Source organism: Urocampus carinirostris, chromosome 19, assembly GCF_059441175.1.
Source record: "Urocampus carinirostris isolate Australia breed hairy pipefish chromosome 19, RoL_Ucar_1.0, whole genome shotgun sequence".
Classification (NCBI taxonomy): domain Eukaryota; kingdom Metazoa; phylum Chordata; class Actinopteri; order Syngnathiformes; family Syngnathidae; genus Urocampus; species Urocampus carinirostris.
Window position 1 is genome coordinate 21,673,524 of NC_142367.1, and position 24,270 is coordinate 21,697,793.

The window sequence follows — 24,270 nt, forward strand, 5'->3', positions numbered from 1 at the left end:
TGACATGAGATTTTTGAGGTTTTCCTTGCCCTTATGTTTGTTTTAGATCAGGGGATGGTGTCATAATAGTCTGTAGTTTGCAATAGTCTGTGGTCTGTGAAGCCCTTTGAGACTACTAGTGATAAAGAGCTGTACGAATACACTTGACATTTTCTGGTTAAAACTAAAACATTTTGCGTCCGCTTTTAAATATGAGCATTTTTCACACGAAAACCCCTGTTTGCAGATCCATTCGACATCAACTCGGGAGTGGAATGCATGAATCTCAACAGACGTCACTGGTGAGCGTTTTGCATTTCATTTTAGGTCATCTTTAAATTCTATTCACTTTGATAAATGTTATTATTACAGTACTGTACTGTAAAACAATTTCAAAAGGATTGGATCTGTTTATAAATGATCCTGAGAGCCCAGTGTACATTATTTTGTATATATATTTATGTACAGGTCCTGGAAATCCTGAAAATGCTTGAAATTTTAAGTGTTGTTTCAAAATGTTAAAAGTGCTTGAATTTTGCGTGAATTGCATGCGAATGCTTTAAATTGTTGCCATGTTTCTCTGCAGTCGTACTCGATAGACCACGCATTAAATAAAACCAGTGTGTTTGAAAATGATGCATTCACTGGTGGCTTCGCTTTGCTGTTGCATATCTTCTTTGCTCTTGATGAACGGCGGCTGGCATTAGTTAGTATGGCTTTGTTATGTGTTGCTTCATCACAGGTGAATGCTAACCTAAATAGGGCTCTATGAAATGTGTGATGGTGCAAGGATTATCACTTATGGGCCATGCAAAAAAATATGGTAGCGTTTCCCAGTGGTAAATTGTTATGGGAAGAACTTCCTGTCTCACTTTTGAACCAACACCTGTATGGGGAGAGATTTGTATGAAAAATATTAAAAATTGTTTATATCCACAAATAAATTTGCGATTTACTCAAGATTTAGAAAAAAAAAATATTCATGAAAGCACAGGCAAGATTAAAAATGGCAAGTGTGAATCTCAGATATATTTGTGGCTCTGCAAATTATATGACCCACATCGGATTATTTCGTTTACTGGTAATGGATACATTTTTAAAATGGCTTTGAAACTCCCTAAAAAGTGCTTGAATTTGGCCATGAAAAGGTGTACAAACCCTGTAAGTTCACTGGTGGGTGGGTGTATGCTTTAATCACTAGGGTCATAGGGACACCATTTCCTGTGGTGTGTCTTGGGCAAGTACAGCCTGGTGGCACCCATCCCTCTCCAGGCCGTCAAATGTTTCCACACGGTCTCAAACCAGGGACCTTTTACGTGTCAGGCGAATGTGCTTAACCACTGCACTATGGAAACGCCAACATGCGATACCCAGCAAAAAAAATTAAAAGGACAGTGTGTATTTTTGACCACTATATGCCGCTGTATTGTCTAGTGCAGTGTTTCTCAACTAATTTGACTTGAGGACCTACCATCCCACCCTTATTAGAAACTTATACCCAAATTAAGAAAAAAATAATTCCACTTCCCAAATGTATTGAAAAAAAGGCTGTTTAGGAGAGTGGTTGTGAAAGGATAGTGGAATGTTTGGATGAGTTTTAAGGGATGGGCATAGCACCTGTATGATGCGGCAGGGGTAAACCAGCATTTGGATGGGCCATGGTCAAAAATTTTGTGTTTTTTGCTACTTTTTCCTTTTTTTCTTTTCTTTGTTTTTGTGTATGTGTTTGTCTTGCTGTCGGTCATCCCTCTCAAGAGGGATATGACCAGGGTAGATATATAGATAGATAGATAGATGGATAGAAACCAGAATTGGTAGAATTCTTTCACAATTATTTCAGCAAAACCAAATGCCCAATTTTTATGAAATCCAAAATGCTTGAAATGCATGTAATGAAAAAGTTTAGTTGGGCCTAGCAACTCTTTTGCCGTCCACCGTAAAGTGAACTGCACTTGTGAGGCCGTGATCCATTATCCACCAACTCCAGCCAACCACCTGTGCAAGCGTGGGCACGTTAAAACAGGGAGAGGGGAGGCTACTCGTTGGATTTTAGATTACTGCGGTGGATTCAGGTCCCCGTTAACCATGATAAACGCACCACGGTATTGGTGTTTTACTGTGCTCAACATGTGTAAACACACTTTACGGGTCTTGGTGGTGTGAAATGACGGGTTTCAACTCACATCTGCAGGGCCTTATCGCCATCTTCTGTTAAGGAGTGCAATTGCCCCTCTTGTTATTTTTGTATCTGTCACAATTTTTTTGCCAAGGCAAAGGCCGGTGACCCACTGGAAACAGGTCCGCTGGGTCCCGACCCACCAGTTGGGAAACAATGGTCTAGTCACTAGTGCGACCAAAAACGAGTTCTAAAAAGCACAAGTAAGAATACAAACAACAGTGGCTCAAAATAACCAAACCGCATCGTTTTTTCTATCCCTCCGACTAGAGGGGAGGCTTGTCATATGTATAAAGATATGATAAATACATTTAATATATTTAAAAATGCACGTTTCCATAATATCACAATCTTTTGATTTTTTTACCACTACGTATAATTCTAAATGTGTGACCTTTTGTGGGGTATTTAGGGAGCCAGATGAGGAGGATTCTAGCGAAAGCACGACGTCAGAAGAGGAGGATGAAGAAGATGATGACGAACCAGAAGATGGAAAAAATGATGAGTCAGAAAATGTCTTAAACGCTAAACGGGAAGTTGCAGAAGCAGAACCGTCACAATAAATTATTGTATTTGTACAAATATGGGCAAGTCTGTATGTCTCAAATATTTTTTGAGCCTGGCTTTTCTTTCACAAAATATTTTGACAATATACAGAGTATTTGATTTTGGTTGGCTTGACTTGAATTAAAAAAAAAAAAAAAAAGAATTGCTTCTCATGATCTTATTTAGTTTTTTGAAATAATGACTCATTGCCAACTCATGATGGGACAAAAAGTAAGTTGCCACAACAATACAATGACCCCTATTTGCAAAATGAATTCTTTATTTCTCAGAATTTTCGACTGCTGTTTATGTGCCAAAAAAGCAACTTAAAGGGAAACTGTGTAATATTTGACCACGAGATGTCGCTGTATTGTGTAGTGCAACTGAGAAGGAGTGCTACAAAGAACTAGGAAGAATACAAACTATGAAAATAAAGTAACCTAACTGCGAAATTTTCTTCTCATTTTATGTATTTTCACGTTTGTTTTTGTTTTTTGGTAAGCCTTTTGCAAAATTTGGTGTTTTGGGGTACCCATAGCAGCAAGCTGGCCGCCAATTTTGTCTAGGTAAGTCTCATGTAAAATAAATGTAGTTTTTTTTAACCTAGAAGTATTAAAAAGTTTCTTTTAGATAGATAGATAGATACTTTAATCATCCCCGAAGGGAAATTCACATTTCCAGCAGCATCCCTGAGCTGAGAACAATACAATAATAAAGCAAAAAGAATACAATATACAAATACCCAGTGTGACGTGCAAATGCCCACTGAAGCGTGTTATATAGAATATCTAAATAGTGCTACACAGAATACATATTGCAATAAAATTCGGTAATATGCAATGTAGGGTGCGGCAGTAGCTCAGGAGGTAGAGCGATCGTTTTAGGATTAAGGGATCCAAGTTCGAATCCCGGCTTGTCCGTGTTACATGTCGAAGTGTCCTTGGGTAAGACATTGAACCCCCAATACCCCCAATAAGCAGGTTAGCGCCTTACATGGCTGCACAGATCACGGCCGCTATTGGGAAATGTGAAGCACAATGTAAAGCGCTTTGGGAAGTCATTGACTTGTAAAGCGCTATATAAATGCAGATCATTTCATTTCATTTCATGTAGGGGGCTTTTACTCTGCCGGGTAGAGTTAAAGAGCCTCATGGCATGAGGAAGAAAAGATCTCTTCAGTCTGTCCGTAGTACAAGACAGTGACAGCAGTCTGTCGCTGAAACTGCTCTTCTGTCTGGAGATAATGCTGTGTAGTGGATGCGTTGGATTGTCCGTGATTGACCGCAGCTTTTCCAGTGCCCGTCTCTCAGCTACTGTTGTCAGGCTGTCCAGCTCTGTGCCCGCAACAGAGCTCGCTCACCTTTATATGATAGCCTATGTATTTTTGCTTTTTATTAAAATCAATATATTTTAACTGAGTCTTTTTTTATCTGACGCTAAGAAGCACTAAATGTGCAGTGTCCTTTTAAAATAACATTTTTGAAGACGTACTTTTTTTCTCCCCTACATGTTTCACCATGTCAGCCAAAACTAAAAGAAAAGAGCTGTTCATAATTTGAAACCTGAAAGCTCTGTCACCATCTCCTAGCCTAAAGTCATGATCGCAGCCTTGTCAGATCATTCATCATGCGTGTGCAAATACGTGCATTTCTTAGACACGCTCTAATAAACTCTTCTTCTTTTTTCTAATTTTCACCATTTTCATGCTATGCTGACAAAAAGAAAGAAAAAACACCAGGGACAAGCATGATATTACTCTCCAGCACTTCCCTCATTCCTAATACCTAATGTGTCCAATCCCGAACAGCTTTGCTGAAAGTAAGATAAAAGAGAATAGATGCAGTGGGGGAAAAAAGGATAAAGGCTCTTTGAACTCAGTTGGGCATTGTTCATCTGCACCGCTTATCCTCAGTAGAGTCGTGGGAGTGCTGGAGCCCATCCAAGCTATCCTTGGGCAGGGGCAGGGGACACACCCTGAACCAGTTTCCAGCCAGTTGCAGAGCACACAAAGACACACCTAGGGACAATTTGGACCGGCCAATTAACCTGACATGCATGTTTTTGGAATGTGGTTGGAAACCAGAGTGCCCAGAGGAAACCCACACATGCACAGGGAGAACATGCAACCTCCACAGGGAGGCTGTGATAGCTGGACTTGAACCCTGAACTCTGCACCGTGGGGCTGTGCGCTATTCACCTATCTGCCGTGCCATCTGTTAAAACATAATAGAGAAGATAATTACCATTCATCTTTTTGAGGATACCTCAAACAATGCACCCCATCTTTCAAGTGTGTAATAATTGTATGGTGTTGTGCAGCCAAAACTGAGTGCTAAATGCACAAGGGAGAATATAAACTATGGAGACTCAAAGTGACAAATACATTTTTTCTTCACCTTTCACTAAGAACAAAAAAGGGGAAACATGATAAGAGACAAAAGAGAAAAAATGAAATGGAAATGCAGAAAATACGGGAAAAAAGAAAGAAACATAAAAAAATGAAGAGAAAAAAGCCAGAAAAATGGAAAAAAGAAAAGGGAAAAAAGGAAGAACAAGGGGGTGATAAAATATAGGAAAAAGTAAATATGATAGAGAAGAAAAAAAGGGAAAAACAAAAAATAATACCATAAATGAGCAAAAGTTATATTAATGTTTTTTTTACTTCATTTGTTCAGTTCCAGATACAAAAACACAATATTGCCAAAGTACAGAGGAGGAAAATTGGGTCTGAATGATATTTAGAGATTAGAACCATTATATAAGATTTAATTTCTTAAATAATGAACTAAGTGAATTCCATCGAATTAGCCGAATTAGTGTTGCTCTTCTCTCGATTGTCCCTCTCGATCGATCTTCTGAAGTTTTTCTGGCCACGTCTTTTCACAAGCTGGCGTGCCGGCTCCTCCCATGGGCGTGCCGACTCCTCATATGGGCGGGCCAGAGACTCCCCACGTGGACTCCACCTGTCTCCTCGATGTCTGGACCGGTCAAAACATCCCCGCGCGTTTTCACGTCATCAGGGCCTTGTTCTCCAAACATAGCCCGCCATCCGCGTCAGAATTCTGTTATCAATAGAACTAAACAAAACATTCGCATTCGGAATGGCGTGACCTGTCATTGAACTTTGAGAAAAATCTTCATTGCATTCAATAAATGTAACATGTATAAAATCCTTTATAGTAAAATGTATAAAAATCCTTCAGTAGCCAAATAAAGTTAGTAAGGAAGCCTAAAACAGGAAAAGTGGGGTCAAGCTAATCATTAAGCTTGTTATTATTATTATAACTATTGTCAATACTATTATTTGTTGCTGGTATTATTATCAACTATACTGGATGACTGTCAGCCGGTCTGCCTCCAAGCTCTGGAACTCATTCCCACCTAACCTTCGGAATTCCACTACCCTGTCCAGCTTCAAATCCCATCTCTTCCTACTTGCCTACTGCCACAGATGTCCGCCCCCCTTTTTTTTAACTGTACTTTGTTTTATTTTTGTTTTTATTCCCTGTTTGTTTTATTCTGTTTTCTTTTGTTGTCTAATACTCTGTGCACAGTGACCCAGGGTGTCCTGAAAGGCGCTTTGAAATATAATCATACCTGTCAAACTGTACGTTTTTGCCGTACAAAGTACGTTTATTATGCATTTTAAGACATGTACGATGTACAAGAAAATCTGTACGGAAAAACGCAAATTTCTCAATTATGGGTGCCATCCGATATACACCGACTATCACGAAAGGGCAAATCAATCAAGTCAAACGAGTTCGCCGCGGTAGCCTCTATCTCGGTATCGTTTTTTTCGTTGCAAACGAAGCGAGCGGTTTGATGCTACTGTGTGCATGCGTCTGCAGCCTCAGATTTCATGTGGTAGTTATGTAGTGAAAGGAAGTCCGTCTCTTTTTAGAGAACCGGCTTTTTCGGCTCATCTCATCTCTTAAACGGCTCACTTGCTTTGATGTATTATATTACGAATTATTATGTTGTATAAAGAAGTTAAGAAAAAAAGGAAGTATAAAAGGAGAAAATGAAAAAAAGACAGGTTATGTGGTTATCGCTTTAATCGGTATAATACCAACAATAATTAATTGCAGAAAATTAATAAATAATTTGAATAAGAAAATGTGAATGAGCGAGTGAGTTGTCTGTCCCTGTGTGCCCTGCAATTGGCTGGCAACCAGTTCAGGGTGTCCCCTGCCCACTGCCCGATGATTGCTGGGATGGGCTCCAGCACCCCGCGACCCTACTGAGGATAAGCGGTGTAGCTAATGAGATGAGATGAGATGAGATTATTCTACTTAATTATATTTGCATGCATTTTTTTCTTCTACGGTGAACGTCCAAGCTACTTCATTTTTGAACCTTTTTATAATAAACCTCATTCGTGTCGAGTAACTCAGTATCTCACAACAAAATTTTAATTAACAATATATATGATATAACAAAACACATGTGCAATACAACATGTTAAACGACATAAATAAACACGTTTGGAAAAAAAATATGGTGTAAGATTATTTTCTATTTTGTAAGGGAAAATACAACATTTTGTAAGGGCATGGAGTCGTGGAGATTGACAGATATGTATAATATACTATAATCTAAAAAAAATGCATGTTTACATGATTGTTCATAGATTGTTGTTTGTTATATGAATCAACGTTGTTTTTATCTTTTCAAATAAGTTTTTTGTTACCACCAGGAAGAGTCAAATAATACAAACTGTCCCTTTAAGATACTTTAATCCTCGCATGATAATTTTCAGTTTAGTTTTACTTGTGTTTTTATAGACACTAATCAAAATATTATGTTAAAATTGTATTTTTTCGAGATTCGGAGGGATTTGTCCCCACACCTCGATTTAGGGGAATACCATTTTTTCCCACCGCCGTCACACAAGTGTTTCCTAATGGAAACTGTGGTAAGTAAACGCATCACTTTACTACGACTAGCTAGCCGGCATCGTGTTTATAAAGTTTCGAGTTAATATATTGTGCGTTAATTAGTTTTGTTCAAAAATATATATTTATAGCAATGTCTGGCGTCTGACGGAGCCCTTTTCCAGTAAAGAGAAGTTGAGTGTTGTACTGTAAATGTGGCGAGGGGGGCGGACACAGCGGGACTCTGCTGTCCTGCGGTAACATTGTTGTGGAACGACGTCACAGCTCGAAAATGAAGGCGCAGAGGCAGCCATTACCGGAGCTTCTCTAATTATTTTATCCCGAATAAATACCCGCGGAAAACTCCCATGGCAAGAGCTACAAGTCAGCTGGTGAGTTTCGCCGCTTCGACACGGAGCACTATACGAAGCCGGCGGTCCGAACGTGGCGTGTGGCGGCTGTTTGACAACAAATAGTTAGGTCGGGCCTTCGTTGCGGGTAGCGGTAGCTTAGCTCGTTCGAGTGTTAGGACCACATTAGCGACGCTAGCTAATTCATGCTAACTACCTTTATATTTGTTCAAATTATTCGTCGGTGTTGAGCTTTAAATATGACTATTGTGTCTCTTATACTTGAGAAGGGTGTGTGTTTAATTATAACCCAACACAAAGCTGTTATACGTACACTCCCTGTTGCTATCGGCTAGCTAATGCTAAGCTAAGCAGCTTTGCGCTCTCAATGTTAACTGTCAGTTCAGTGCGATGCGCAAGGGGACGCTAAATGTATTCCTTCTTATTTTAACCGGCAGAAAATTAAAGAAAACATGGAGAGGGGATGTTTTTTCTAGTTGTCCCTAAGCAACCTGACGTTGAGCTAATCTGCTGGCTGTTAGCCCAAGTTTGTAACTCAGCGTCAGCCGGTGCGGCTTGAATCGGTAGCCCGAGAGAAAGTTCATGCAGGCCCCAATGCAGAGAGGAATGAGTCCCTAGGCGTGTTTTTTGGTATATTGCTTTAATCGACGAACACTCCGCGGTAGATTTACAGCGAATGAGTCAAAGGATATTGTTGTGAATGGGCCGGGTGAGTAGATAAAAAGCGTATAAATGACCACACCTTGGTTGTTGAATGAGATAAAAGCGAGGTCGAGCTGTGTAAGGAGAAAACGTCATGAGAGTTGTAAACGTGTTCTTCGTGTTGTTTTTGTTGGCACCATAAGACCTTCTGGTATTTACAACCTTGCACCGTTTGTTGTCTCGAGCAGTGAAATGATTAGGGATGGGCACGTAACGATACCAGGCTTTTCTAAATGCATCTACTTGCACTAGTGGATATTCAGCAATCGGAATCCTGTAACTTAAGGTAAGATACATTAATATTAAATAAACGCAATATTAATGTCAAGTATATATTTAAAACATGGGTCATTGTTTTGCAGAAGGAAGCACAAATCATGTAGTACTTGTATCTGGTATTGGTGACTATTAAAGGGATTCCCAAATTGTAAATAATAGTCTGTGGTTTGCAATAATCTGTGGTCTGTACAGCCCTTTGAGACTCTTTGTAATTAAGGGCTATACAAATAAACATGACTTGACTTAAAGCATGCAAAATGTGAGAAAATAGTATATGTTTTTGCATAATGTCATTGGTATAGTCCATTTTTTTTCAAGATAATGCATTTTGAATATAGTCTGTCTGGTCTTTGACTTCCTGAGTTCTGATGTCATGTGAAACCATTCTCCCTATTGGTTTATGTGTTACCTAGTCAAAAAGGTTTGGAGTGTTTTTAAGCAAAGTTTTGGTAGTTTTTGTGGAGAATGCCTAGGCGTTGTGTCATAGTTGGGTGTAGCAATGGCGAGAAGACTAAATGGGGCAAACTGGTAAAAATAACACACAGAGGGCTAACCTGGCCGGGACACCACAGGCTGCTGAAGAGGACGGACTGCGGGCCGATCGGCGGAAATAAACTTAAGGCTGGTTGACCGAAAACATGCAATAAGCAACCAGGATAACTGCGAGCCATGGCAGCAACAAAAGCGAACTCGGTCGGGAGAAAAAAACGAGAGCGGCGGGCCGTCCAGCTAACAGGGCTAACCTTGACCAAAACAACTGAAAGACTTCGGGAGCCTGCACGCTAACAGGGAGCTATCTGGACAATATTACATAAATGGCAAAGACAAGTTGCGAAAAACATGAGCAGAAAGGTAACTATCACATACCTAAACTGAGGCAAAGTCAAAAAGGGACGCACGCGCCTTTTACATGACGGCAGGTAAACTTACCCTTTGATGATGAACTGGGACAAAACGTTTAAAGGTCCCCTAGGGAAACGGTATGCAAAGTTCCAATTACTTCAAGCTGCAACAGGCGCAATACATTTGATGATTACTACAATCCCCGTCTGTTTTTCTTCAACTGGACGCGCCGTTTGTTTTGCGTCTAATGGTCGTCCGGTGACGTCTTAGCTCTAGGGTATATGAGGTCAAAGTGTCTACTTTGAGAATTAATTTCTCGAGATCCTTGGTGCGTGTAATATTTTGGAACATATCTGCGTGATTTAGGGAGGAACAAAACAGGGTATTTTAAAATCCATTTAAGATTTTAAGTATATAATTGAAATTGTCTTTATTGTCATTGATTGCAACTTAGTGTTGCATTATACATAACAAATTTAGGCGAAAATAAAAATGTAACCATATCACGATGGGTAGGCATAGGCAATATAGAAAAAGGAGTGCTTTTTAGATTGGCTTAGATTGTAAGTACACCATATCATGACATTCAGGAGCAACATAGTGCCAAACAATAACAAAGTATATGATACGAATTTATATTTTTCTATACATAGGCAAGCTATTATTTCCATTTAGTGTCCTTGTTAGGGCACTAATGGCTCTGGGGAAAAAACGTCTCTGAGCTCGTACGTTTTTGATTTAAGGGACCTGTAGTGTCACCCAGAAGGCAGCAGGTCAAAGAGGGGGCGGTGGTATCGGGTCAGATAAAATGTGGTATCAAACATCTCCATAAATGTCTGCTATGAGCCCACTTTTCAAACAAAATCTTTTATATTGGTGCTCATAAAATAACCAGTTCATCCTAGTTTACTCTCCAGTTCTATTCAGCAGCATCTGGATTTACCATGCAGACTACATGATAAAAACAACTGTTCGTCTGAAGCAATTGGCTTTTTGCACTGTCCTTGGATAACCTGCAATTGAGGGGATTTTGACTAAAATTTGCTTACCTGAAACAACCATAAACAACTGCGACAGGACACCCCTGGTATTATTGATGAGGCAGGAAAAAAAAACAAATAAGATGCTTACTGAAAAAACTTTATTTACTGAGAACTCGAGACAGGTCACAATTATATTATTGTGCCAAACCAGTCTTTCTCTCACACCCGCTTGTATATTGGGTGAGAGATGGGATGCAATGGTTTCCAGCACATCCACCCCCCAAAATATCTAAAAAAGACCCTTAAATTTGCCACCCTAGGTACATAGTCCCATCTACTGGTGTGTTTGTTTGGTGGAACTTGTCGGACAGGATACCCAAGTGATACGGGAACAGGAGAGTGAAACATAGACCTGTTTAGTGAAATCAAAATCGGGGGCTTTGAGGACAATCCGGATGGGTGGTGTACAAGCACATCGACTGAAACCAAATGAGCCGGTTCAAGCCTGCCCCCAAGACACACTCCTTACAGGCCGCCCAAATTCTTTAGCACTGTGCTCAAGCACCAGCAACGGGCTGTCAGACGATGTTTGTCGGGTTGAGCGTTGGCCATTGTGAAGCTCGAAAACAAACTGGCTCAGTATGAGTGTTGACAGTAAGAATACTTGAGAAAACAATGATGCACAGGTGTGGGGGTCAGCAACATATTGCCCAGGAGGGCTGTGTTTTCGAGGGCATGAAAGGGCTTGAACACCTGTGCTAAAATAAGTATGCCCGACTGAATTGACATTTTTTTCTGATTTGTGGACTGGCCTCTTTGATATTTGAAATCAAGTGCTAAGTGCGATCAAATTTGCTTAACTTAATAATGCATGCAATTATAATATATAAAATAATAATAAAATAAACTTATCATTGTATAACAAGCTTGTTTTTTGGGAGTTTTCTCACTGAGCCATTAAAAGTTGTACGTCAATGCAGGCTACTACAGTATGAACATGTTTGACGCCACTCATAACTCTGCTGACTCATGATTCTCTCTGTTCTTCCAGTATGATGTCGTGCCTATTCAGCCCAGCGTTGTCATTTGTTCCCGCTCTCATCCATCAATGGTAAGGAACCACCCTGACTTAAGCAGCAGCCACTGTCCCGGCATGGAGGGCTCGCCCTCGGAGACCCGTGCTGTCGGCGCATCTGCCGGCGGCCAGGGATCCAACCTCCGCATGCAGAAGGTGGCTCCTGGTCCTCAGCCCCGCAAGAAGAAGCCAGAGGACTTTAAATTCGGCAAGATCCTGGGAGAGGGCTCCTTCTCAACGGTATTACACTGTATATACATAATATATATATATATAAACACATTCCTCTTCACTTTTTAATTAGACTTGAGTATTTGTTGCTACATGCTAGCATTCCTATGATTATTGTTGGTGGATGAGTCATCCTTTTGAATTGACTGACTTATTATTGCTTTGCACTTTCCAAGGTTGTCCTGGCAAGAGAGCAGGTAACTGGCAAAGAATATGCAAGTAAGTATTTCCAAATGCGCTAGTAGCAATTTCCAAATGACTCAAAAGTAGAGGCGCATATTTATGTCTGTGTTCTCTGTGTTTCAGTTAAGATATTGGAAAAGCGGCACATCATGAAGCAGAACAAAGCTCAGTATGTGAAAAGAGAAAGGGATTTAATGTCCAATCTCGACCACCCGTTCTTCGTCAAACTCTTCTTCACATTTCAAGACGATGATAAGTTGTGTATCCTTTTCAACACTAGTATTATTTCTAGGGACTTACCGCTAAGTAGTTTGAAGAATGGTCTAATAAAATCTCACATTGCAAATAAATCAAACCAGACATTATTCTTTGTTTCAGTGTTGGGTTGATGACATGTTTTGTAGTTGTCCCCCTTAATTAAGATTTCCCAGACTTTGGTCTCAGCTACGCTAAGAACGGCGAGCTCCTAAAATACATCCGTAAAATCGGCTCGTTCGATGAGACCTGCACTAGATTCTACTCGGCAGAAATTGTTAGTGCTCTCGAGTACTTGCACAATGAGGGGATTATTCATAGGTAAGTATTTATGTCTTGTCTTCATTTTTATTCTTCTGCTTTCTTTTCAAGTAATACACAATGTTATTTCAATGTGCAGAGATCTGAAACCAGAGAATATTCTATTAAGCGAAGAGATGCACATCCAGATAACAGATTTTGGGACAGCAAAACAGTTGTCTTCGGATAGCAAACAAGGTACATTACATGGGTTTTTTTCTTTTTAGTGACTAGAAGTGTTATAGATGTCATTTTTTGAATTATTTATTACTTTTTTTGTTTGTTTTTGTTTTGTTGCAGCAAGAGCTAACTCGTTTGTCGGAACAGCACAGTATGTTTCTCCGGAACTTCTAACAGAGAAATCGGCATGCAAAAGGTAATTTGGTCTTGTCAATTGTGTATAGTTTTGTGATTGACATTTTAGTAACATTTTTGCTTTCTATTCCTTCCCTTATTTTTTTTTTTTTTTAATGCTTTTAGTTCGGACCTCTGGGCTTTGGGATGTATAATCTATCAACTGGTGGCTGGTTTACCACCATTCAGAGCTGGGTAAGTACCCTATTTTTATGTTTTACCACTGGTATCATGGAAGATACACGCACAATAAAAGGCAAAATCAGGAACAATGAAATGTACTAGCCCTGGAAATCCCGACAAGACTCCATCAGAGACCAGTCTTGCAACTCCTCAAAGTATTATCTACCCGAGCAGCTGCAAATGAGCAAGCACTCAATCGCCTTATCATCCTCTCGTCATTGTAAAATGCCCGTTGTTGTGGCGACGGTACCAGCAGTGTTGTTCAAACACGAGGCTTTGTAAATAATGGCGTATTTACTGTGCACAATTACTTGCTCGATCAAACCAACACGTCTTCCCCGCGGCCGAGGTAACGGGTATCAATGGTTCCTGAAATTGAGTTTTATTTGTGTCCGTAGAAATGAGTACTTGATATTCCAGAAGATTATCAAGCTGGAGTATGAATTCCCTGAAAAATTCTTCCCTAGAGCCAAGGATCTTGTCAAACAGCTTTTGGTAAGTCATTGCATAGCAGAATTAATAGTCATTGCATAGCGGAATTAATAGATTTAAGGAAATTTCTCCATTTTTATTGTATCTTTTGGGGGATTTTGCATAAAGAAGATAAACTTTTTATCAAATCAAAAATGTTCAAATTCAAAGATATAATAAAACTTAAATCCTTATTACAATATTAATAAACAAAGCAACCTTTTTTTTCTCCAAAAGATTTATTTTGGGTATCACGTGCTATAAGAGTCACCTGCGACATTGTTATAAGTTTGAACTATAATATGTATAAAATCCTGTATCCTTGTTTTCTAATTTCCTTTTTTTGGGGGGATAAAGTAATTTTTTAATTTTATGTTTTGGTGCATATGTCTTCTCTGCAAGGAAAAACATATAACTGGATGGACACATAAAAAGTTTGCCTTCAGCTTACACCATTTGGGCACATGTTTATGTATATTATTATTTTAATGTTCTACTGTTTTTCTGTTCCGTTTGTTTTTTATGCAATTATTTGATTGTTCTCTTTTTTTATTTTTTTTTTTGTGCGCTCAAATAAAGTTAATTCTTTTTCTAGTCCCTAGACCCTTCAAATCGGATTGGGTGTGAGGAGATGGGCGGTTATGGGCCGTTGAAACAACACCCCTTCTTTGACACCATCTCCTGGAGTGACCTGCACTTGCAGACGCCCCCCAAACTCACCCCTTACCTGCCAGCCATGTCTGAGGATGACGAAGACTGCTACGGAAACGTATGACCATGTCCATTCTTTTTGCATTCATAAATAGGGACGACACTCTCTAAAAGGCAAGTTAAAAAAAATGTCATCCGTCCAACTTTAGTACGACGACCTCCTGAGCCAGTTCAGCAACATGCAAGTGGCCCAGTCCAGCTCGTCGCATTCGCTGTCGCCGCACGAGTCAACGCCGCCGCAGAGGTCCAGCAGCAACATCGAGCAATACATCCACGACCTGGACAACAACTCTTTCGAGCTCGACCTGCAGTTCACAGATGAGGAGAAATTGTTGTTACTGAACAAACAAACTTCTGGAAACCCATGGTAAGTCTTGATGGCTTGTCTTTATATGCACATGCAATCTTCTTTTAAAACGTTAGAGATTAAAGCTATCCGGTGGAGGTCCTTCATTCATTTATTTATTTATTTCCCTGGTCAATATTGTAATTGATTTATTTTCTGGCGCACCGTTTTTTCAGTGGCACTCTTTTTTTGGTATCCAAAGTTCGCTTCCGACTAAAATCTTCCAAAGTACGTGACGCTACCACTAAAGGTTTGCGCAGTTGCGCACCAAACTCGTCCTTGTGGTTTATCAGTTAGGCGAGACCTTTGCAAACCCCCTGCATAAAAATCTGTTAATTCATGGGTTGCAGCCACTAGGGCTAAGTTCCATAGAGTCTGTGACAGTGGCGTCAGGCATCACTGTTTTATCAAGCCAGAGGACGGTGATAAATGAAGATATGGAAAAGTTTATTATGATTTGGGTCCGAATAAAAGCACTCGCTTGGGACATAATCACATTAGGGATGGCAGAAATTAAGGAAGTGATGTTTGATGAAAAATGTGAAACATTTTTAAAACATTCTTAATCTAGACAAAAACAACAATTACTGAATCGCTGTTTTATGCGTCAAGCGACCGAACCGGCACAGTGAGTAGAAAAGCGTGCCAAGACATTTAACTGACATTTTTTATTTTCATTCGGTTGTTGGTGGTGGTGGATTTTTTTGTGTTCTTGGCAATAAAGCTTTGGATTGTACAGTAACTTGGCCATATTTCTATTTTTATCTATACAATGTGGTAGATTTATTAACATTGACTGAACATTAGTATACCTACCGGGCAGTTGATTAATGGAGGTTTGGTTGCATTTAATCACCTTGGAACAGATAACCCAAAAAATCGTTCTATAAGGCGATATTTAAAAGCCGCACCCAGTACATTTTAAAGGGAACATTTTTTGTCCACACATAAGCCGCATGTGTCCAGATTGAAACATGAGATATTTCCATAGAAAGACGGTACACAGAAATAATTTTATTAATATACATGGTACCATAACCCCTTAACATTCCGACAGCCCGCCGGTGGGTTGCCTGACTTTTGATAAACAAACGAGTGTCTGTACGATGTCACCAGTCATTAAAATATGTCATGCCACATATCATTGGAAAGGTCAAAATATTTTCATCAGAAAAACATAGAGATCAGTCTTGAAACAAGATCCCCAATAACTATGAACCCAAGGCAACCTAGCAGTGCGTCCCCTGTCCGTATTCAAATTCTTTGAATGTCTGCAAAAATGGCTTTGTTACATCAAGCATATTCCAGTGAATCCAACCGTGTAAAATATTGTCAAGTCATGTTTTTTTGTATAGCCCTTAATCACAAAGAGTCTCAAAAGGGCTGCACAGATCAAAGACTATTGCAAACTACAGACTAATATGACACCACCCCCTGATCTAAAATCTACATGAGGGCAAATAATACACAGATATTGTCAACATAAAATATAGGTTATTCATATGCATATGCTATTGACTCCAAAACACACAATAATGCCGACAGACGGAAAGGAATCCACCTTAAACATTTCAGCTTGGTTGGGCGTCGCTTATTGTGATCCGTTTGTTTCGCCACATTATTTCCGTTCACAAATAAACAGACTCGTAAAATTATTCCTAATATGGTAGTTAGCGCTACCCCTTCGATTGACACCTTTTCTGTGATGAGGGTCTGTTCATGCTAGTTTTATTTATGCACGAAGTTACGTTAAGCTACCGTCTTCCGCAACACGCATATTCCATGCGCTCCTGAAAAAAAATGCATACATTGGCCGCATCGTTGCATAAGCCGCAGGGTTGACAGTTTGGGGAATTTTATGATAATCCCGTTTCATTTCAATAGGAAAACCTGTTTCATTTTACAAAGGTTTCATTATACAATGTCCCTGCTGGAACCAATTATATTTGTAAGTGGAAGTACTACTGTAGCCCTCATTTTTGTGTTAGTATTGGCACCACCAACTATTGTTAGCAGTTCATTTTTAACCTGGGGTCTAACTCCAAAAAGAAAGGAGTATTGCTCTATATACTAAATACTAAATCTTAACAAAACATTATTTGCATCCATTACCATATGTTGCTATTGTAATTTGATTTTATGGCCCATATTATAACTTTTAAACGGGTCACTGGAGACCATAACACAACATATGGGATATATTTGCTTTGCCAAGCTACGTTATGCGTTCCGGGTGTAAAAAAAAAAAAGATTATGTACCGGTCGATTGTTTATGACTAGCCTTTGTTTAGCAGTTTGATTCTGTTCCAAATTGGTTAGATTAAATGGAGAGCTTTCATTTGAAAGTTAATTTTTATTTTATTTTATTTTTTCACTACAGTTTTATTTGTTCTCTAGTAAAATAAAAATACCATCATTCAGCAAAACGTGTCTGATATGGCAGAAATATTTGCATTTTTCCCCCCAGTTAACTTATTATTGAAAACAAATCGGAAAAAGCAAAAAATCTGATATTAACCAGACAATTTACTTGAAAACATAGTTATTTTACCTGTTCTTCATTTTTACTTGATTTGAACTGGACATTTTGCACCGTTCTTGTTGCACTTTAGAGGATGAGGATGAGAAAATTAAAAAAACAAAAACACACATATTTACCAATCAACCAATTGACCAATGGCGTTTGCAATCTTTTTTTAATTGAGATATCGTAAATGTTTTTTTTGATTAACTTTGCATTATACATAATTAAATGTTATCACATTCTGTAATGATATGACTTTAAAAGACGCTGCCGGAGACCAATTAGACCCAATTATATTGGTATGGGAAACTGCCTAAGAAATAAAGTATTATACAGGTAAAAAGAAAATCACTTTGACGAATATTATAGTTTCGTCAATGTTGGATGTCAATAAATCTTTTTTCTCCTCTTCAATTTACACAGGCACCAGTTTGTTGAAAACAACCTCATTTTAAAAATGGGTCCAGTGGACAAACGGAAGGTATGTCTAAATGAATGATTTTCTCATTTTTGTACTTAGCTGGTTCATATAAAAACTCCGGTTTGAAGTTATCTGGGGCAAGGTTTCCAGAAAGTTTACTTTTAATAGCCGCCCAGTAAAATGTGTTCCTGTTGTAGGGTCTGTTTGCCCGACGGAGACAACTGCTGCTCACTGAGGGACCACACCTGTACTATGTGGATCCTGTCAACAAGGTCCTGAAAGGAGAAATCCCTTGGTCATTAGAATTACGCCCGGAGGCTAAGAACTTCAAAACCTTTTTTGTTCACACGGTAGCTATAACGACATTAAAGTCAATTTAAAAAAAAAAATATGCGCTTAGCAAGTCATAATAAGCCTCTTTTCTATTCCAGCCTAACCGAACATACTATTTGATGGACCCTAGCGGAAATGCTGACCGATGGTGCAAGAAGATCCAGGAAGTGTGGAGAAAGATCTATCAAAGACACCAAAATCCCGGCCTATAGGAATGCTCCCACTTCCTCCTGCGGCTGGCCCCCTCTTTAGCACGGAGGCCAATCACTGAGCAGAGTAACACCCTCTTTAGTGCCCTTCATCACCGCAGTGTAAACAAACTCTTTGCAGACGCTGGCATCTAGACCTTGTTTGTTTTACAGAGTAGACTTCTTTTATTTTGAGGGGTGGGGACATCTTTGGATTCAGGGTTGCTTTGCTTGGTCTTTGTGCTCCACGTGAGGCTTCTGTTGCCATCGAGTCCCACCAAGCACATCTGCTTTCATTATTCTTTTTTTTTTGTACATTCTCAATGGAAGGAGAACCGGGCAACACCTCTCTTTCTGTCTCTTCAAATCTAAAGGACTGCTTTCCTGATGATACCCTCAATGCAAAAAAATATATATATATTCACCTGAACCCCAGAGTCGAATTCAACCATATCGTTAACCCGCGTCCTATGTGCGAGCGTCAAGACTGTCCCCTCGTAAGATCGTTTAGCTGTAGCGGTTAGCGCACGCCGGCTCCACATATTCGCCGACATTTACCAAACTCCAATGTATTTTTGTAAGAACCCCCTGTGTATTTCCGCTGTATTTGGGATTTTTTCCTAAATCTAGTGGTACTTGCTTCAGACCGCGAGCAGGCGATAAGGTCGGTAAACGTGCCACTAGCTTGTACTTCCAAATCTTCAACTCGTTGACTGTTTCATGCATGGCCAGTTGTGTAGCGCCTTGTTCTCGCCATCTGTTTCAACGGGACACTGGGGATGTTACAGAAGTTGATTCAAGTTTTTTTTTTTAAAGGTTGGTAATTTATTTTGAAGGGGGGTTACATTTGGAACCATAGCAAAAGGTTACTGGACGATTTGGCTTTTCTGTTCACTTTGCTGTTGTGACGTGAATCCCTTTTTTGATTTGATTTTACTCATTTGCATCATCGTCTTGAAATACAAATATCCGACGTGCTGACCAGAAAGTCCTCATCCAACAGATATTATCACTCTTTGATGCAATCACAGGTTTCTCTGGATCGCTGGCTCAACCGCTTAGTTCCCCGCACGTGCGTTCACACGTTCAGCTCCAGTACAACTTAAGTTATCGTGAGCTCCTGTTTTTGTGTGAGCGTGTGTTCTCATTACTCTTGTATTTTTTTGACAGATTACCTTCAGGTCCTTCTTTCCAAAGGCCCTCTCCTCCTTGGTTTTGGCTGAGTCTGTGTGCAGTGTGTGACTGGAAAAAATAGACGAATAGGACCCTGGGGGCCCGGGGCTCTGCGTGCAAGGTTATCTTTATCTGATCCAAATAAGCGATAAAATTGCTGTAATTGTCTAGGAAAGCGGAGGCGGCGCTCCAGAAGCGTAGGCCTCCTCCTCCACACGGAGAATTAGTCGGAATCCAATAGATGGCAGTCGGTTACGTCGAGCGTGGAAACTCTACCGCGGTTTGTAACCGACGAGAACTGTGATGTACAGATAATGTACAGTATTATTAAAATCTGAAGCAAGTAATGCAATGACATTAGGATACAGTTTTTGTATTTTTATTCTTGTATAAGATTAGAGGGCTGTTGTTCAGCCTCTAGTTCATTCTGTGTTATTTAAATTCTAATATATGAATCATATTTGGATTGAAGTCATGTTCAGGGGCCATGTTGTGTATGTTTTGAGATGTTAAAGCCTTTGAATGTGAATAATTATTGTAAACTATAATATTTTACAGCTTTTTTCTTACTATATCATACATTTTCTATTTGCTCTGTGATTTAATCATATTTCCGCTGATAATTTAACGAACCCGTTCATTCTCTCTTTCGTCGGCTAGGTCAGTAGATGTTGAATGGCGACGGTTTCCACTTAATGCTCGGTAGTCCAGTCATGAAAGCATGTAGGGAATTTAGGCATCCGAAGAAAGCCACGCGTCCCGTCTTCTGAAAGACGCGGCTTGGCAGATCCTGCAGCATGTAAATAAAGTATCAGCCCACGATTTGTGTTTTTTTGTCTTGTGCAAATGACTTCGGGGTATGCTGTTTAATGCAATTGTGTGCGATGCTGCGGCAGGTTATTGGTGCACTAATTTGATATCCAATTTATGTTCCATGTACTCGGACGGTACGTACTGTCCTCCCGAGTGGGACAACCGCGTGAGAATAAAATGTACGGAACAACTCAATTGTGCTACTCGTACCGTGGAAATCGTGATCCCCAAATATTGCGCTTTTGGATCTTTTTTCTCATTGATATGTTTTTTTTTTTTGTAGTTACCGAGAAGAGCTACCCGTTCTCCATTTTGAATATAACATCCTGTTATTTATATTTTACTATTATGTTACTAAAAGACGGTGCAGTAATTAAAAGTCGTGTTAAACTAGTCTTAGTCAGCCACTTAATCATCATGATAGATTTTATAATCTTAGGAAATCACAATGACCCATCACCGGGGAGCTATTTTCAGAACTGGTCTGAGGGCTACGTTGTTCTTGGAAGGCTACTAGAGGCCTGCGGCATCATTTCGGTGACCCCTGCTTTTGAATAAAGGCAATTGAAAAAAACAAAACAGTACCTAAAAAAACACCGAAATATACTTGTTTTAAACATATCTCGGTCAATGGTTAACAATTAAGGTCAATTTGTTACATTTACCCCGGTAGAATATTTTTAAATCATAACGTTTTTATTTCCTGCCTTTGAATTTCTATCTATCTTGGTCATATGCCTCGAGAGTGGTAATCGACCGCAAGACAAACGCATATAAAAAAGGGAAAAAGTAGCAAAAAACGCAAAATTTTGTGGACCATGGCTAACCCAAATGCCCAACACTGAAACAAGTTAGGCACCTGAGTCGGTCATGCTTTCGTCCTTCCAGATGGAACGAGACACAAGAAAGCGGCCATGTCACTCGCGTCAGGGTGACACAACACACCGTTCAACAGCAGGGCCCGACAGCTTTCACTGGTTTACCCCTGCCGCATCATAGAACGCATCCAAACATCCCACTATCCTTTTACAACACCTCTCCACTCATTCCTATCACCAGCAAGACCTCAAGCTTCCATTATATTTCGACCTCTTTCCTGCAGTGCACTCATAACACCATCTATCCACGTCAACCGCAGCCTTCCTCTTGGTCTCTTTCCATTTACTTCTACTTTGTAGATCCTCCTCAACATTCGCTCCTCATCCATCCTCTCCATGTGTCCAAATCAACCGAGTATTCTTTCATCCACACACTTTTTTCAGTTCCACTACTACTCCAGTTCTGTCTCTCACAATTTCATTTCTCTATCCAATTTTGTCACTCCTAACATACTCCTCAAACACTTCATTTCAAAAACAATTTCCTTCTTAATACTGTGTTCAGGTTCCAAGTCTGCATCATTCAATTTAGGTTAGTCTTTGATTTTAAACACACCAGAAAATACTTCTTGCAGATACAGTACTTTAGCTTGCGTTTTCAAATTATTTCACTATATTCTTTATTTTGTAGTAAAATAAAATGCTTATTAAGATTGGTTTATACACTGTAGTTTTTATTATTGTTACCTAAAATAAAAGTAATAGTTTTTATTTAAATCATAGAAAAAATACACCAAGAAAAAAGTCCTCTAATAAGAAACACTCTATAAGAATTATTTTACGGGAAAAACTAGGAAAAATATCATGAAATACACAAAAAAACTATCAGCTATTGGAAGCGTTTTTTGGGCAGGCTTGTGTGGGTACAAATGAACTACTGTTTTATTATTGAATTAGATTTGTCTTTATTGTCATTGATATCAGCAAACCTGGTATGCAACGAGATTAGACATGGCACTCTAGGATACAAATTAAGGCTTAAAAAGAGGAAAAATAACCTATAAATGTCAGTATAAATCGGCAAAACTATAACCTAAGTTGTGTCAGAAAAATGTATGTTACTTTTTAAAGATCTAAGATATTTCAAATATCAAGTACAGTACGCGTTACAATAACCCCCACCCCTAATTTGAAAGCCGGGATGAAAAGAATTGAAATTAGGCATAAAACGTTTGCTTGTTAAAACGTATGCAGTCTTTTAGTTTGCCTCTAGGTGTCACTATTACACAATTTCACTACGGAATGTCACCGATCAATAGATACTGTACTTTTATGATAAACTTAAATACGATTAGGATGCAAAAAAAAACTGATTCTATTCCTTTACAGTTACAGAAAAAGAGACGTATGCAAACTACGGGTATATTTTGTAGAAACAAGGATTGCAATTTTTATTTAAAAGTACAGTATATTGTGCGTAATTCGATGGACGAATTAAGTCTCATCATGATTCCATCAATGACATTGGAGAGACGGAGAGAGATGACGTCTCTTAAAGGGACAGCATGTAATATGTAGTGCCTCCTAGTGGTACAAAAAACATTGACTTAAATACTAGGCAGAAACTATCACACCAATGTTAATTTTTACGATATAGGTTGATAAATTCGTATTTCTTTTACATCGTGGATTCCCTAGTAAAGTCGGCGATTTGTTTGTCCGGCATCCTGCCACCACGTCGTGCTGGTGAGATATTACACATTGGGGCTTTAAAGGGACAGTGTGTATTATTCAGCGCCACCTGGTGGTAATAAAAAAATCTTTCACTTAAAAAACAAAATGTATTTAAATAACGAGCAAAAATATGAACTCTCACGTAAACATGCATTTTTTTCAGTACTCGTCGGTCGAAAAATGAGAATTTATTTGATATGTAATGATCCTCACCTAGATTAGCGGGAGCTGACGTGATTGGCCGCCATTTTGCTACCCTCAAAAACCTGTCTTTTTTTCCTTTGTTTTGCTTGTAACGTAATTTTGATTATTTTTTCACACAAAAAAACAAAAACAATATTATTCGACTTTAAGATCAATTTTGCTCGTTTTTAGTATTTTTGTTATTTTTACTTTTTCTCTCGTTACTTTTATCCCCTTTTTCCGGCTTTTGTCTCTTAGTTTTTACTTGTTTGTTTTTCTTTTATTCCATTCTCCCTTTTTCCTTTTGTCTTTTATTGCTGTTTTTTTAATCTACTTTAATTTTTTATATTCTTCTTTCTTTTTATTTATTTTTCTTTTATTGCTATTTTTTCTCTCCTTTCCTTTTTCCTTTTTCTCCTTCTTTCTTTTTTTCTTTCCCCTTTTCTGATTTTCTTTTATCTTTTAATTTTTTTCATAATTCTCTTTTTTACCTTCTTCCTTCTTTCATCCTTTATTCCTCTCACTTTTTTCTGTTTTTCTTTATTTATAGAAGGCTAGGCAAAAAGGTGGGGGGAAGAAGGTGTTTGAGTCAATGTAGTTTGTATTCTTACTTATTGTATTTCCAGTTGCACAAAACAGAGACATCTAGAGGTCAAATATTACATACTGTTCCTTACTAAACTATGAACGCACATTTCCTTAAAAAGACAAGAACGTTTGCTCACATGACCCCGATTTTAGCTAACCCGCATTGACTCCCTGTTAGCTTAAGATGTGATTTTAAAGTTCTGTTGGTATTATACAAAATCATGCGTGGACTTCCTCCCTCATATCTTTAAGATTTTATTTCCTCCTATGTTCCGGTCCGGAGCCTTCGTTCTGAACATGTTGGTCTACTAATGATCCCCGGAACCAAGAAAAAATTCACACGTCCGAGAGCGTTCTCCATTTGGGCCCTGGTGCTGTTGAAAACTCTGTCTTCTGCGATTCGAGCTGCAACCTCAGGTGAATTGTTTAAATCCAGGCTTAGAATACACTTATATTCTATAGCTTATAAATGACCTATATTTCATGTTGACAATATCTGTGTGGTATTTGTTGCTGCTACATCCATTGAAACCTGGTCACCCTTTTTCTTTTATATTATACTTTAATTATTTTATATTTTATTCCTAATTGTATTGTTTGTTATTGCAACATCCATTGCAGCCTGGTCAT

At 39.0% G+C, this 24,270-nt stretch overlaps 2 protein-coding genes across 3 annotated transcripts in view; both read left to right on the forward strand.

Annotated features, from left to right (window-relative positions):
• The window catches only part of tsr3 (TSR3 ribosome maturation factor), a 7,218-nt gene extending 4,202 nt beyond the window's left edge, over window positions 1-3,016 (forward strand). Inside the window, exons 5-6 of the mRNA XM_088323186.1 lie at window positions 227-281; window positions 2,568-3,016. Coding sequence (XP_088179312.1) covers window positions 227-281; window positions 2,568-2,718 — 206 coding nt within the window. The 3' untranslated portion in view covers window positions 2,719-3,016. The remainder of the gene's footprint in view (window positions 1-226; window positions 282-2,567) is intronic.
• A 4,725-nt stretch (window positions 3,017-7,741) lies between these two features.
• pdpk1b (3-phosphoinositide dependent protein kinase 1b) lies at window positions 7,742-20,326 on the forward strand. 2 transcript variants are annotated; one of them, XM_088323847.1, is made up of 14 exons: window positions 7,742-7,970; window positions 11,808-12,071; window positions 12,239-12,281; window positions 12,369-12,506; window positions 12,677-12,821; window positions 12,901-12,998; window positions 13,101-13,176; window positions 13,281-13,349; window positions 13,736-13,832; window positions 14,404-14,577; window positions 14,669-14,886; window positions 17,813-17,870; window positions 18,008-18,160; window positions 18,242-20,326. In XM_088323847.1, exons 1-14 carry the CDS (start codon window positions 7,947-7,949, stop codon window positions 18,353-18,355), a joined length of 1,671 nt encoding a protein of 556 aa, XP_088179973.1. In that variant the 5' UTR covers window positions 7,742-7,946; the 3' UTR covers window positions 18,356-20,326. The 2 variants fall into 2 exon arrangements, with proteins under 2 accessions (XP_088179973.1, XP_088179974.1); XM_088323848.1 differs by lacking the exon at window positions 7,742-7,970 and adding an exon at window positions 8,783-8,937.
• The last annotated feature ends 3,944 nt before the right edge of the window (window positions 20,327-24,270 follow it).

Excerpts from the sequence above, each read along its gene's own strand:
- pdpk1b (XM_088323847.1), top strand. The coding sequence starts at position 7,947 with ATGGCAAGAGCTACAAGTCAGCTG. Across the intron at positions 12,507-12,676 it reads TCAAGACGATGATAAGTTGT|ACTTTGGTCTCAGCTACGCT; the intron begins GTATCCTTTTCA and ends AAGATTTCCCAG. Across the intron at positions 14,578-14,668 it reads ACGAAGACTGCTACGGAAAC|TACGACGACCTCCTGAGCCA; the intron begins GTATGACCATGT and ends GTCCAACTTTAG.